The 12,185-nt window shown below is 43.1% G+C and overlaps 1 protein-coding gene across 1 annotated transcript in view; it reads left to right on the top strand.

The window, feature by feature from the left end:
* The window catches only part of GNAI3 (G protein subunit alpha i3), a 35,881-nt gene extending 26,082 nt beyond the window's left edge, over nucleotides 1–9,799 (top strand). The window contains exons 6-9 of the mRNA XM_054564979.1: nucleotides 200–329; nucleotides 752–905; nucleotides 6,521–6,733; nucleotides 6,825–9,799. Of these exons, the coding sequence (XP_054420954.1) occupies nucleotides 200–329; nucleotides 752–905; nucleotides 6,521–6,711 (475 nt within the window). The 3' untranslated portion in view covers nucleotides 6,712–6,733; nucleotides 6,825–9,799. The remainder of the gene's footprint in view (nucleotides 1–199; nucleotides 330–751; nucleotides 906–6,520; nucleotides 6,734–6,824) is intronic.
* The last annotated feature ends 2,386 nt before the right edge of the window (nucleotides 9,800–12,185 follow it).

Raw genomic sequence — 12,185 nt, 5'->3', positions numbered from 1 at the left:
TATTCTGAAATTTCATTTTCTCATGTTCTGTTTTAACCACAGAATATTTTGACTATGTTTTATCTGCTCTTTTGTTTTTCTTTATATTACACTTGGGGTTTGGAATACACAATAGCGGGAAATTCTCTAACCATTTGAATTTAGAGAGAGGTGTGTGTGTGAGATCTTGCTGAATTTGTGCTTTTCCCCCCTCACTCAGGATGTTTGATGTAGGCGGCCAAAGGTCAGAACGAAAAAAGTGGATCCACTGTTTTGAAGGAGTGACAGCAATTATCTTCTGTGTCGCCCTCAGTGATTATGACCTGGTTCTGGCTGAAGACGAGGAGATGGTATGCTGGAGCTGTTGGTACAAAGCTTGTCTGATGCGTCCTGGAAGGGGAAAATAACTCCTAGGAAAACTGCGCATCCGTGCGCTCTTTGAATCAAACTTTAATATCCTTAATTTTCTTCCTTGTCAGTGAGATTAGAGTTTGAAAACACTCATTCATGCCCTATTAACTCTAAAAAGATATGACTGCATATTGAATACGTGGGCAGGATTAAGCCCTCTTGTCAGCCAGGCCTTCTCCCCGCCTCCCCGCCGCCCAGGAACTAGAGGAGGAGGACTGGCCCGCCCCCGTGTTGTCAGTGCCTGACTAAATTCCCCGAGTGCTGTTCCGTGCTTGTAAAACTTGTTGGTCTGTTTTCTCATGGACAGTTAGTCCATCTTTACTTTTTGTTACTGACCTTTCATCCTTTATTTCTTTTTTAGAACCGAATGCATGAAAGCATGAAACTGTTTGACAGCATTTGTAACAACAAATGGTTTACAGACACTTCAATCATTCTCTTCCTCAACAAGAAAGATCTTTTTGAGGAAAAAATAAAGAGGAGTCCACTAACTATCTGTTACCCAGAATACACGGGTAAGGAGTCATGAAAGATTTTGTTGGAGATGATGCCCATCTTAGATCAGCACTTGAGTGACATTCGTACAACTGCCTTTTATTTTGAACAATGCCTGTTATCCTTCTGGAGAGTGTTCACTGGTACTGGTATCAACATAAGTATGTGATTAAGTCTAAAGTGCTACTCCATACATAAACAGGATTTCTAGTTTGTTTTATTTTCCTGTCCTCATTTTTTGAGGAATATGGAGAAAGATAAAAATCAAAATTTGGTATAAATGCATTCAAGAAAATACAAGGATAAGGTGCAGTCATTGCACTCAAGAAACTGACATTAGTTGTAGAGAGAGAGACACACACAAAGAATTTCATTGTGGTATAAAATGTCCATTCATAGAAGAACAGAAGCAGTGGTTACCTCTACGGGGTCAGTGCAGTCTTTCTCTAGGGGAAATGCTACTTGGAGTGAGGCAGTAAGAGGATAAATGAGCACAAGGCGGACAGGCGAGTAGAAACATTTGAGAAGGAAGAATAGCATTTATGAAAATACGGAGGTACTTTGATGGAGGCTTGGGTAGACATGTTTTGCCTCCTCGCATAACCACAGAGAAAATTATAACTATATCTCAAAACAAATAACCAGAACTGTCAGAAAATTAAGCTGTATGGCAGTCTGACAGCCAAGGGTTTAAAGAAGCCACATTCATCCAGGCGTGTAAGAGGGGACAGATAGGCAGTATGGCATGGAGAGGAAGCGGTGGCGCAACAGGCAGTGCCCCGCTCACGTGTGGTGGATAAATTTCAGGAGGGATACGTTGGGAGCAAGCGATCCCAATCCCAGGCCAGACCACATAGCCCAGGGTTCCAGCAGTGGGAAGACAGATCCCCATAACTTGTGGCTGTAAATACCAGTGGGGGTTGGAGCGGTGAAAGAAACTGCTGGATTTTCAGGAGAGTGTTTAAAGGGCCCGCACAGACTTAGAACATACGCAGACCCACACACAATGGAATTCATCACCAGCGCAGTAGCTGGAAGGATGCCAGTCGCATATGGGAAGTGGGTGAAGTGACTGGAAATGAGGCAAGTGCCAGGCAAACCTCCAGAAACCAGGCAGTGGCATTGTCCCCTCTCCGAGCCCTCCCCCACAGTGAAGCCGGTGGCTCCGCCCTGGTGATTACCTAAGGCTCTGCCCTACACAGTTTACAGATACCTTTTCTAAGACAGGGAGTCAAAACAGCTCTACCTAAAACACAGAAACGAACACAAGGAGGCTGCCGAATTGAGGAGACAAAGAAATATGGCCCAAATGAAAGAACCAATCAAAACCCCACAAAAAGAACTAAATGAAATGGAGATAAACAGCCTATCAGGTGCAGAATTCAAAACACTGGTGATCAGGATGCTCAAAGAACTCATTGAGTGTGGCAGAAACATAAGGGAAGAAATGCAGGCCACACTAAGTAAAATAAAAATCTACTGGGAACCAACAGTGGAGAGGATGAAGCCGAGAATCAAATCAACTATTTAGAACACAAGGAAGGAAAAAGCATTCAATCAGAACAGCAGGAAGAAAAAAGAATTAAAAAAAAAAAAATGACAGGCTTAAGAACCTCTGGGGTAACTTTAAACATGCCAACTTCTGAATGATAGGGGTGGTAGAAGAAAAAGGGGAAGAGCAAGAAATTGAAAGTTGACTTGAAAAAATAATAAAGGAGAACTTCCCCAAACTGGCTAAGGAAATAGACATACAAGTCCAAGAAGCACAGAGAATCCCAAACAAGTTGGACCACACCAAGATATTTCATAATTAAAATGCCAGAGGTTAAAAATAGAGACTCTTAAAAGCAACAAGAGAAAAGCAGAGAGTTACCTACAAAGGAGTTCCCATAAGACTATCAGTTTATTTCTCAAAAGAAACTTTGCAGGCAAGAAGGGACTGGCAAGAAGTAATCATCAAAGTGATAAAAAAGCAAGGACCTACAAGCTAGATTACTCTCGTCAGCAAAGCTATCATTTAGAACTGAAGGGCAGATAAAGTGCTTCCCAGATAAGATAAAGGAGTTCATCATCACCAAGCCATTATTACATGAAATGTTAAAGGGACTTATTTAAGAAAAAGAAGAAGATCAAAACTCTGAACATTAAAAGGCCAACAAACTCACAACCATCAACTGAATCGGAAAAAGGAAAAACTAAGCAAACAACTAGAACAAGAACAGAGTCACAGAAATGGAGATCAGTGAAGGGTTATCAGCCGGGAGGGAGAGGAGGGAGAATTGGGGGAAAGGTACAGGGATTAAGAAGCATAATTGGTAGGCACAAAATAGACCTGGATGTCAAGAATAATAGAGGAAATGGAGAAGCCAAAGGAGTTACATGCACGACCATGGACATGAACTAAAGGGGGCAGTTGCTAGAGGGAAGGGGGGTACTGGGCAGAGGGGGGGAAAGGGGGGAAAATTGAGACAACTGTAATAGCATAATCAGTAAAATACGTTTTTAAAAAAGGAGTGAAAAAAGGGAGGTAAAAACCGGCATCAGTTGTTCTGGAACCTGGCAGGGATTCGGGGCTGCAGGAGCCTGAGTGGTGGCACGGGCTGGTTGGAGAGAAGGGCAGGGGTGCTCGGGGCGGCCTGGTTTCTCCGGCTGAGCCGGGGCAGTTCTTGAAGGGTTTTAGGTGGGGTGCGTGATACCATAGAAACTGCTTCAAAAAGATTATGCATGAAAAGGCAATAAAGATAGTAGGGAAGTTGAATTAGTAACAGTTCTTTGGCTGCAAATAAAAACTTCTGGTGAAGATATGGGAATATATGTCATGGAAGCGATGGCAAGAATGTAGAATGCAGGCGTATCTTAAGAATGCAGTTAGAACTAGGAAATAGAAAGCTGCCCAGACCCCTGGACACACTTCTTTCCCTATTTCTTTTCTCTCCCCTTTGTGTGTCTTCTTTATCCTTCTCTCTCCTTACCAACTTTTTCTGCTTTTTGGTTTATGTGAGTAAAGGTGGTCCTGCCACAGTTTCTATGGCTCCTCCATTTAAAAGACCGAACTGGACTGGGGTCCCCGGGCCCCAGGTCCAGATTCCTAGGAGAGACATGACTGCCAGGGCTGTGCCGCTGTGACCCCCACCCGGTGCACAGACCCTGTGAATGCTTTCTGTGAGGAGGCTGGGCTAAGGAAGTGGGGGGCCACCAAGGTGCTCCAAGAGCCCTGCCTTGATTGGGTGCTGGTGCTGGTCTCTGAATTCATATTTAGGAATGCGGATTTCGGAGCCTCTGTGGAACGTCTAGATGGAGCTATCTAATAGGCAGTTACATCCATGGCCTTCGAGCTTGGGGGTTAAGGTGTATTGATTTGGGCTACAGTATGGAAGTGAGAACGATGACTTAGGGTAATGGTAGAGAATGAGGAGAGAAAAGGACCATGGACGGAATGAGAGCGTATGCCGGCCTCTGTCGGCAGGAGAGAGAGAGAGGCTGGCAGAGGATCCAGAGAGAAGAACCAAGAGAGCCAGAGTATCAAAAGCTAAAGGAGAGTTTAAGAAGCGAGGACTGGTCAACAATGTTGTATGCAAAAGAAAAGGTACACATTGAAAAGTGGCCTCTGGGCTTGGCCATTACTGAGAGCAGTTTCAGCGGAGTGAATGAGAGTGGAGCCAGGGTGAATGTTTATGGGCTTAGCGCTAAGAACCTATGGCCAAAGAAGCTACAGAAAGTGGAGGTGACTGATGGAGCAAGTTTGTAAGCAGGTGGGGAAAGAAGGAATCAAGAGTCTAGATATGATGAGGATGAACAAAGAATGGCATGTCTGTGTAATGGAATATTTATTCAGCCATTAAAAGGAACTTTCTCCTTTTTATGTACTGATGGTTGCTACAACTTGGATGAACCTCATAAACATTACACTAAGTGAAAGAAGCCAAACACAAAACATCACATTTTTGTGATTCCTCTTATATGATACATCCACAATAGGCGCATCCGTAGAGATGGAAAGCAGATTGGTGGGCTGGTGGTTGTCAGGACATTGTTGGGTGGGGAAATGGGCAGTGATTACTTACGGGGAATGGGATGCTTTTCTGGGGTGGTGGACAAGGTTTGAAACTAGACAGAGCTGGTAGTTGCGTAACGCTGTGCATACAGGAAAAGCCACTGTACTGTACGCTTAAAAGGGTTTATCATATGTCATGTGAATTTTACCTCAGTGTTTTAAAAAAAGAGTCTAGGTAGAGCAACTGAATTTTGAACCAGAAGAAAGACATCTCCAAGACCAAAGGTACAAAAATGAGTGCAGATAACTAACTTTTAAAGCAAGGTATCGAGCTAAAAGGTTAAGATTCTAGATTAAGCCCCATGACCTCTGTTTCTCAGGGCAGTTGGAGATGTGGTCACTCATTCCAAGTCAGGCAGGATGTGAGCACTGGGTGAATTTATATAGAAAGTAGGCGGGTTTTAGGATGAGAGAGAAGCCTTTTCTAAGACAAGTATAAGGATTGACATGAATGTTTCAGCTGGGAATCTTCTTCACACATAGCAGAGAGCCCTCATGGTCACACCTCGTGTGGTGTGCGCTTCCAAGCCTGCCTGGGGTCCGTTGGCTTATATTCTTAAGGATTCTCACAGACCTGATTTCCCAAGTATCAACATATGTCCCCGTGAGACAAAATTGATTTTTTAATCATCTGTCTCTCTTAAATTATGGAAGTTCTGCAGATCTCAAGAAAACCATTTCAAGCAACTACCAAGCTTTCATCCTTCAGTTCTTAAAATATTCTGTTTAAGTAATATGCCTTTTTCTCTCAAGCTTTTCTTTGTTATTTAGTGTTTATATACTTAGTTGCTGGGTTTGGGGTTTTTTGTTTTGTTTTGTTTTGTTTTGTTATGCTTAGTGTCACTGGAAATAGCCTCTGGTTCACAGGAATAACTGTTTGTGCGTTTCCCTGGCTCTGCAGCCAGTTGCTTGGGCTGCTCTAAATAGGCTCACAGGTAGACAAGGTGGTGTAGGAAGCAGGTGATTAAGGATGTTAATTACAAATGTTGAAATGGGGTTTACTTTTGGTTCCCCCATCTTTAAAAAAATAGCTGCATTATGGAGATATAGTTCACATACCATAACATTTACTAAAACGTGTAAAATTCAGGGCCCTTTCCCTTTGCATCTGTTAGTTTACCTTTGGTTATTTAAATTATCGCCGTAAACCTCTGGGGCTAAGTCCCCTGAACAGCGGAATGATTTTGAAAAGAAGTGTGACTTACTCACAGTCACCTCAAGGAGCACAGGCTCTGTGACCTTTTAAACAATTGTGTTCTTCTAGAAATACATCCTCCTACTTACCTGGTTTCCTTTTATACTTTATAGATTTTTTGCCAAAAAGTCTAAATGAAAGGGGAAAGAGATATTTAAAATTTTGTTTTCCCGGATCCTTGTGTGTGACGATTTTGTTTAATTTATAATGATATGAGTCTTCTCTCAAGAAAAGAAAAGTCTGGTAACGATTATAGAAGTGTAGGAACCTGTTCACAGTCGCAGCGGGGCCCCGCCCCCGCCCGTCAGTAAGTGGGGGCGACCAGACCTAGCTGAGTGCGGGTGGCCGTTGCGGCTTGAACTGAGAATGTTGGGTGTCTGCTTCAGGCTCCAACACATATGAAGAAGCAGCTGCTTACATCCAGTGCCAGTTTGAGGATCTGAACAGAAGAAAAGACACCAAGGAGATCTACACCCACTTCACCTGTGCCACCGACACCAAGAACGTGCAGTTTGTGTTTGATGCCGTCACAGATGTCATCATTAAAAACAACTTAAAGGAGTGTGGCCTTTACTGAGGCATATGGAGGTGAACAAAAGGTAAAATTTCGGGCAGTTTTGTTAACAGTGCTACAGTGATGTCTCTTGACTTAGTGAACCTTCTCTCATTAAGAACCTTTTTCTCTCCCAGTTATTACAGCGTGGAGTGTTGAGACCAGACTTCTCTTGCTGTCTCGTCGGGCAGCGGCAAGCATGAACGGGACCAGAGGCGGCGGCAGCATGCAGAATCTTCGCGCTCTTCAGCACAGTCTTCTGTATTAGGGACTCTTAATTGACACGAGATGCTAAAATCAGACATTGGAATTGGAACAGCTGTAAAATATGAATCAAGACATCACTTGGATTTCATAATCTCAAATGTTTAGGGCAGATGTGAAGTTGAGGTGCTGCATCCCAGAACTTCAATATGTAGCTTACCCTTTTTTATTTTTTCTTCTTAACAGACCATCAGTAATTCACTTAAAAAAAATTTTTTTTCCCATGAAGAATAATTACTAAATTTTATTTCTTTGTTTGTAAAAGAATCTTTATTAAAACACACACAGTCTTAACTATGCACATGATACAAGCAGATCGTCTTGAAAATAGTTCCTCTTAGTAGGAACTCTTTGTTTTTAACTCTTGGTATGCTCAGAATATAATATTTCCATAAAAATCTAATTCTTTAGTTGTTGGGGCTATAATTATGGCTTTTTGGGTCGAATTTATGTTACTGTCGTGTTGAAAGTACCGTTATGGTTTCTAAATGGTAATTACATTGGAGAATTCTGTAATAAGATTGTAGTGCGCGCGCTCTTTTTTTTTTTAAGCTTAGGGTTGAAGGTTAACCTGGTTTATGATGATTACCAAATTACTAGATAAATGCTTTTATAGTATGATAAAGTCAACTTCTTGGATACAGACACACCCAGAGCAGCTGCCAATCAAATGCAAATTGCTAAATTTCAAACAGAGCCGGTGACTTTGCTGCTACACCCCTGCTAAATTGACCACTTTGATTCTTGCTTGTTTGTCTCAGTCATAGGGAGTTTTGTAAAAGATGCCCCTTGTTTTCCATCTTCCATGGCCTTTTCTGTTGGGAAACATCTAAAGTGTATTAACAGTGCATGCTTTTACTTTGTAAATGTGGTGCCAAATCCCTGTTTGCCATTGTTTTTATTGTAGCAACGTTAATTGTAGTAATCCTTAGTACCTTCTTTTGCTGAAACTATTGCATTTTTGGGACCTTTTTCCACTTTGTCGTGTGTACAGATTTTAATCTGTTATAGTTGGCAGCAGTATTAAAATGGTGAGTAAAGAGTCCAGGTTTGTTCCTGTTTGTAACTAGTCCTTTCTGGAAACATTTTCTTGTGTTTCTCTCTGCCCCTGCTCAGTGTGCTCCGGCCTTGGTCTGAGTGTGGATTTAGGTGGAAAGGTTCCCTGAAGGCCTCGTCCTGCGCTGTAATGGTGCTGCTGAGCCTTGGCCAGCCCGAGGCCTTAGGTGCTGTCTGTGTACGTGATCTGCAGCCACCGTCCCTTTTCCAGGTTCACGTGGTGCTTGTGTGGAGAGCTGTGTTCACCTCGGCCTGCGGGGCTTTCTGTGCAGTGTGCAGCAAATGTCATTACCTATTGAATGGCCCACTGGGGGAGGCAGATGAAGAGGGTGCATTTTGAGCATTCCATGGTAGCAGCCTGAGGTTTGAGCAGTGCCTTTTGGGGTCCAGTCTTTGAGGACTAGATTCCATTCCATCTTTTGAGGGGACCCTTCACTAGTTTAAAAGGAAATAAATGTCGGGTGGTCATCACATCTGGCTCAGAAAGTAAGCCACAGTAGTGCAGTGCCTTTATTGGTAGGTTTTTTTTTTCCCCTCTCTCAACTCTTTTTGGAAAAGTGTAACTATGCAGATGGTGAACTGTGTTACCTAACAAACTTTTTTTTTAGGGTTGGGAAAACTGGATCTAAAAGAAAGAAAATGACCAGCTTCAGTTGGTGATTGACTTACGCCCACAATGTAAATAGGGTTGATAGTTCTTGTTTGTTTTGACTATATCTTTTCCTTATTGTATTTTGTAAATAGAATCATCTGGTTATGAGAACTGCTCCACTGTTGTCTTAACTGTAGTCTTTCTGTAGTCTGGGCTAATGGGGTGGTGGTGTTGATAACCCAAAATAACAGATAATCAAAACATTAATATCATTTTTAAATGCATTTTGTATTTTCATTTGACTACGTCTAATATGTTCATTTCTAGCCTGTTAGTGGAAAATAGTAGTTCTCCACATTTCGGCCTCTACAACATTTACACTTGTTCTTTATTTATGTGAAGACCCCTTACCCATCATCCCCAAAAACTTGCCTGAATGCACATTCCTTTTGGACACAGGGGCACAATTTAAGTCAGCAGCTTTCAGATATGCCTTACATCAGGATATTCCCAGATCCATCTCAGAGACTGACTCTTGGCCAGTGGGCTAGCAGTCTTTAACTTTAAAAAGGTCATTCTGATCATCTGCCTTGCAAATCACTGTCATATTTTGAAAGGAAAGGTTTTTTTTTCTGAGAGCAGAGCTAGAATATGGGTATGAAACATCCTATGTACTAGGCTGGAAAAAAGGATTGATATTTGTAATGAAAGAAACTAAAGGTTGCCTTGTGTCTTATCTGTGAAGAATGCTGGAGATTTGTGATGGATCATGCTGCAGAATTCAGGTGGCCACGGCTTTGGACCACCCCAGAAATCAACATATCTACGAAAATTCGATTTTAATAAATAACAGTATTTAATAGGCCTTAGCAGGAAGGACCGCGGTAGTATCTTCATTTCATTCTCAGTCATATCTTCTCCACTGACTAAACCTTGAGCTGTACAATTGCCGTCCACTAGACCCCACTTAGAGAGGAGGCATTCTGCTTCTTCCTGGCCAGTCTTCCCGACCTTACGAGTTCAGACCTGCAACAGATTTCACCTCCTGGTTGAAAATTCCAAAAACTTTTACAATTATTCCTAAGTGGATCTTGAGATGACATTTTCCTCTTGGATGGTCAAATTTCTAAGTCTAGTTCAGTGTATCATTATTTTCACTGATGGATTGTTTTTTCACGACGTGCTGCATTCTCAGAATAGATGGACCAAATTTTTAAAAACTGCTCTCTTGCCTTGTTCTTTTTTTTAATCTCCCATGTGTTTGTTTCAATCTATGCGTATTTTGGAGTATTTAACAGTAATTGCTGGTTCTCCTCATTCACGTGCCCACCCTACTTTCCTATATGCTGTCACTGTTCTCTGACTGGTAGTTTCGACTTTCTTTGGACACTCCGGCCTGGCCTGACGAGTTACTTCCTCTGTCACCCGCCTGCTTCGCACAGTTCTGGAGTTCCGCGGTGCGGAGCTCCTTGCTGTAAGTCACATGTAAGGAAAAGGCGGTCTCATTCCAATTAAACCCTGTCTTCGACTGATACTGCCCCCCTTCCAGCTGTTCAAAACATCAGTCCCCTCTGCTCGTTTCTAAACCCTAACGCAGCGCCCGTCCCTTCACTCCTAGTCCTTCCAGTCTTTCATACGTGACACTGACAGTACCTCAGTTTCCCAGGACTGCCAGGTCATTTTTGGACGCTCCAGGCTTCCCTGTACAGGTAAGAGAGGTGACCCTGGCCTAGCCCAGCCCTGCACAGAGCTTCGTGGCCGTCCACACGCACGAGGACACCAGGGTGCTTGGAGGCTTCACGCTGCAAGGCTGGCTGGCCCTGGCTGGGGAGCTCAGTGGGTTAGAGCGTCGTCCTGTTTTGCTGGCTCGGGTCTTGGCCGGGGCCCATAAGGGAACCCCCCAGTGACTGCCTAGAGGAGGGGAACGACAGTCAGCCTCTCGGAGATCAATGAAAAAATCTGATCTTGCTATCAACTATTGGGAAATGAAAGATGGAAGTGAGGTGCCAAACCAACTTCCAGGATCTTTGTTACTCCAAAGGTAATGGAACAAAGGTTGAGATCTTTCTTGCATTCCTTCGCTTAGGTCTCAAACACCAAACCCCAGCCGAGCAGTTTTCCCATGCCCTTTTATGAGTTGCTTCCGCTGAGAGCACCTAATCAGAACACGTCGGGGCAGGGCAGTTTTTTCTGATACTGTGCCAAATCTAGATCTAGCCTGACTCAGTCTTCTCAGGAATAAGATAATGAGGAATGATACGGGAGTAGATACCTGAGATGCAGGATTAAGATCTGTACATTCCTTGGCTAACGTACTGCATTAAGATGTCTGAGAGGTCCTGAGAGCGTGTACTTCTAAATAAATACCTCGCGTGGTTCTGATGCAGCCAGCCTGGGCTCACATTTGGGGACAACTGTGTAGGACCTAGGATTAAACAACACAAGTAGTACACGGGTAACATCAAAATCACTAGTGGACAGCAGAGTTATTTTTATTTGCTGATAAGCACATTTTATACGTGGCTTAAAGTGCCTTCTCCCAAAAAACTATGAGGACTGGTCAAAGAATGTTCCTACATTTTAGATACAGTATTTAGTTTTTATGCAAAATTAAGAAACGGGCTTCTAAATATTTCACTGCATTTATTATGCCGTGGAAATTGAAAGACACGCCCACCAAAGCAACGATAAAATCCTGTGACAGCCACCTGTATGTGACAACGTGAACACTCACCGGTGGGGGGTGAAGAGCCAAGGTGGCGGGGGTGAGCTGTGGGTGGGGAGGCGCAGGGCTTGGGACGGGGCAGGTGAGGAGACAGAAGGGTGTGTACGCCAGTGCTGATGTCTTCTCTGCCTGGAGTCTAGCGGGAGCCGTCAAGCAGCAGAAATAATAAAGTAGTAAGTGCGCAGCTGGGACACACCATCTTGATCTAAGCTCTTTGAGAGCTGGAATGTTACATTGTGTACAGCTTGATTTTTCTAGCTCCTAACCCAGCGATTTTCAACCTTTTTCGTCTCACGGCGCATACAAACTAGTTAAAACTTTGCAGCACACCAAAAATTTTTTTCCAATCTGACAAAAAAAAAAGGATCATTTTGATTCATTCACACCGGATGGCTATTGTATTGGCTGTTGTCATTTTTTAATTTGACAATCTAAGGGAAAAGAGGTCAGTGCCCTGACTAAATAGTCAGATATTACATGTTTTAAAAATTCTTGCAGCACACCAGCTGAAAATCACTGTCCTGACCTCTACTACCCTCCCTCCTGTGCCCATATTCCATGTGCAAGAGATTCCCAATGGACAAATTGCAAGAAAAGTACCTGTTCTAACTGTTCGTTCTTGCTCATGTAGGATAAAGGTCCTGAGACCTCCGAATCTTAGGAGGTTGGAGAGTTGTTCGGTGTGCTGGGTTCTGTTTTTCATCCTGCATCCAACGAGCTATGAAACCTTCAGTCTTACATCCCTGTTTTGCTAACCAAAGGTGGGCTTGGTTACATCCTCCACCTGTGATGTTCCATGGTTCTCATCAAATAGGAGCAACATTTGGGAGTGCCCTGTAAGCATTCCCTGTACTCCAGATG

The sequence above is a fragment of the Pteronotus mesoamericanus genome, unplaced genomic scaffold, assembly GCF_021234165.1.
Source record: "Pteronotus mesoamericanus isolate MK-2021 breed Mesoamerican mustached bat unplaced genomic scaffold, CSHL_Meso_final scaffold_99, whole genome shotgun sequence".
Lineage (NCBI taxonomy): Eukaryota > Metazoa > Chordata > Mammalia > Chiroptera > Mormoopidae > Pteronotus > Pteronotus mesoamericanus.
The sequence above is the reverse complement of the archived record's forward strand: the minus strand, read 5'-3'. Positions and strand labels throughout refer to the sequence as shown.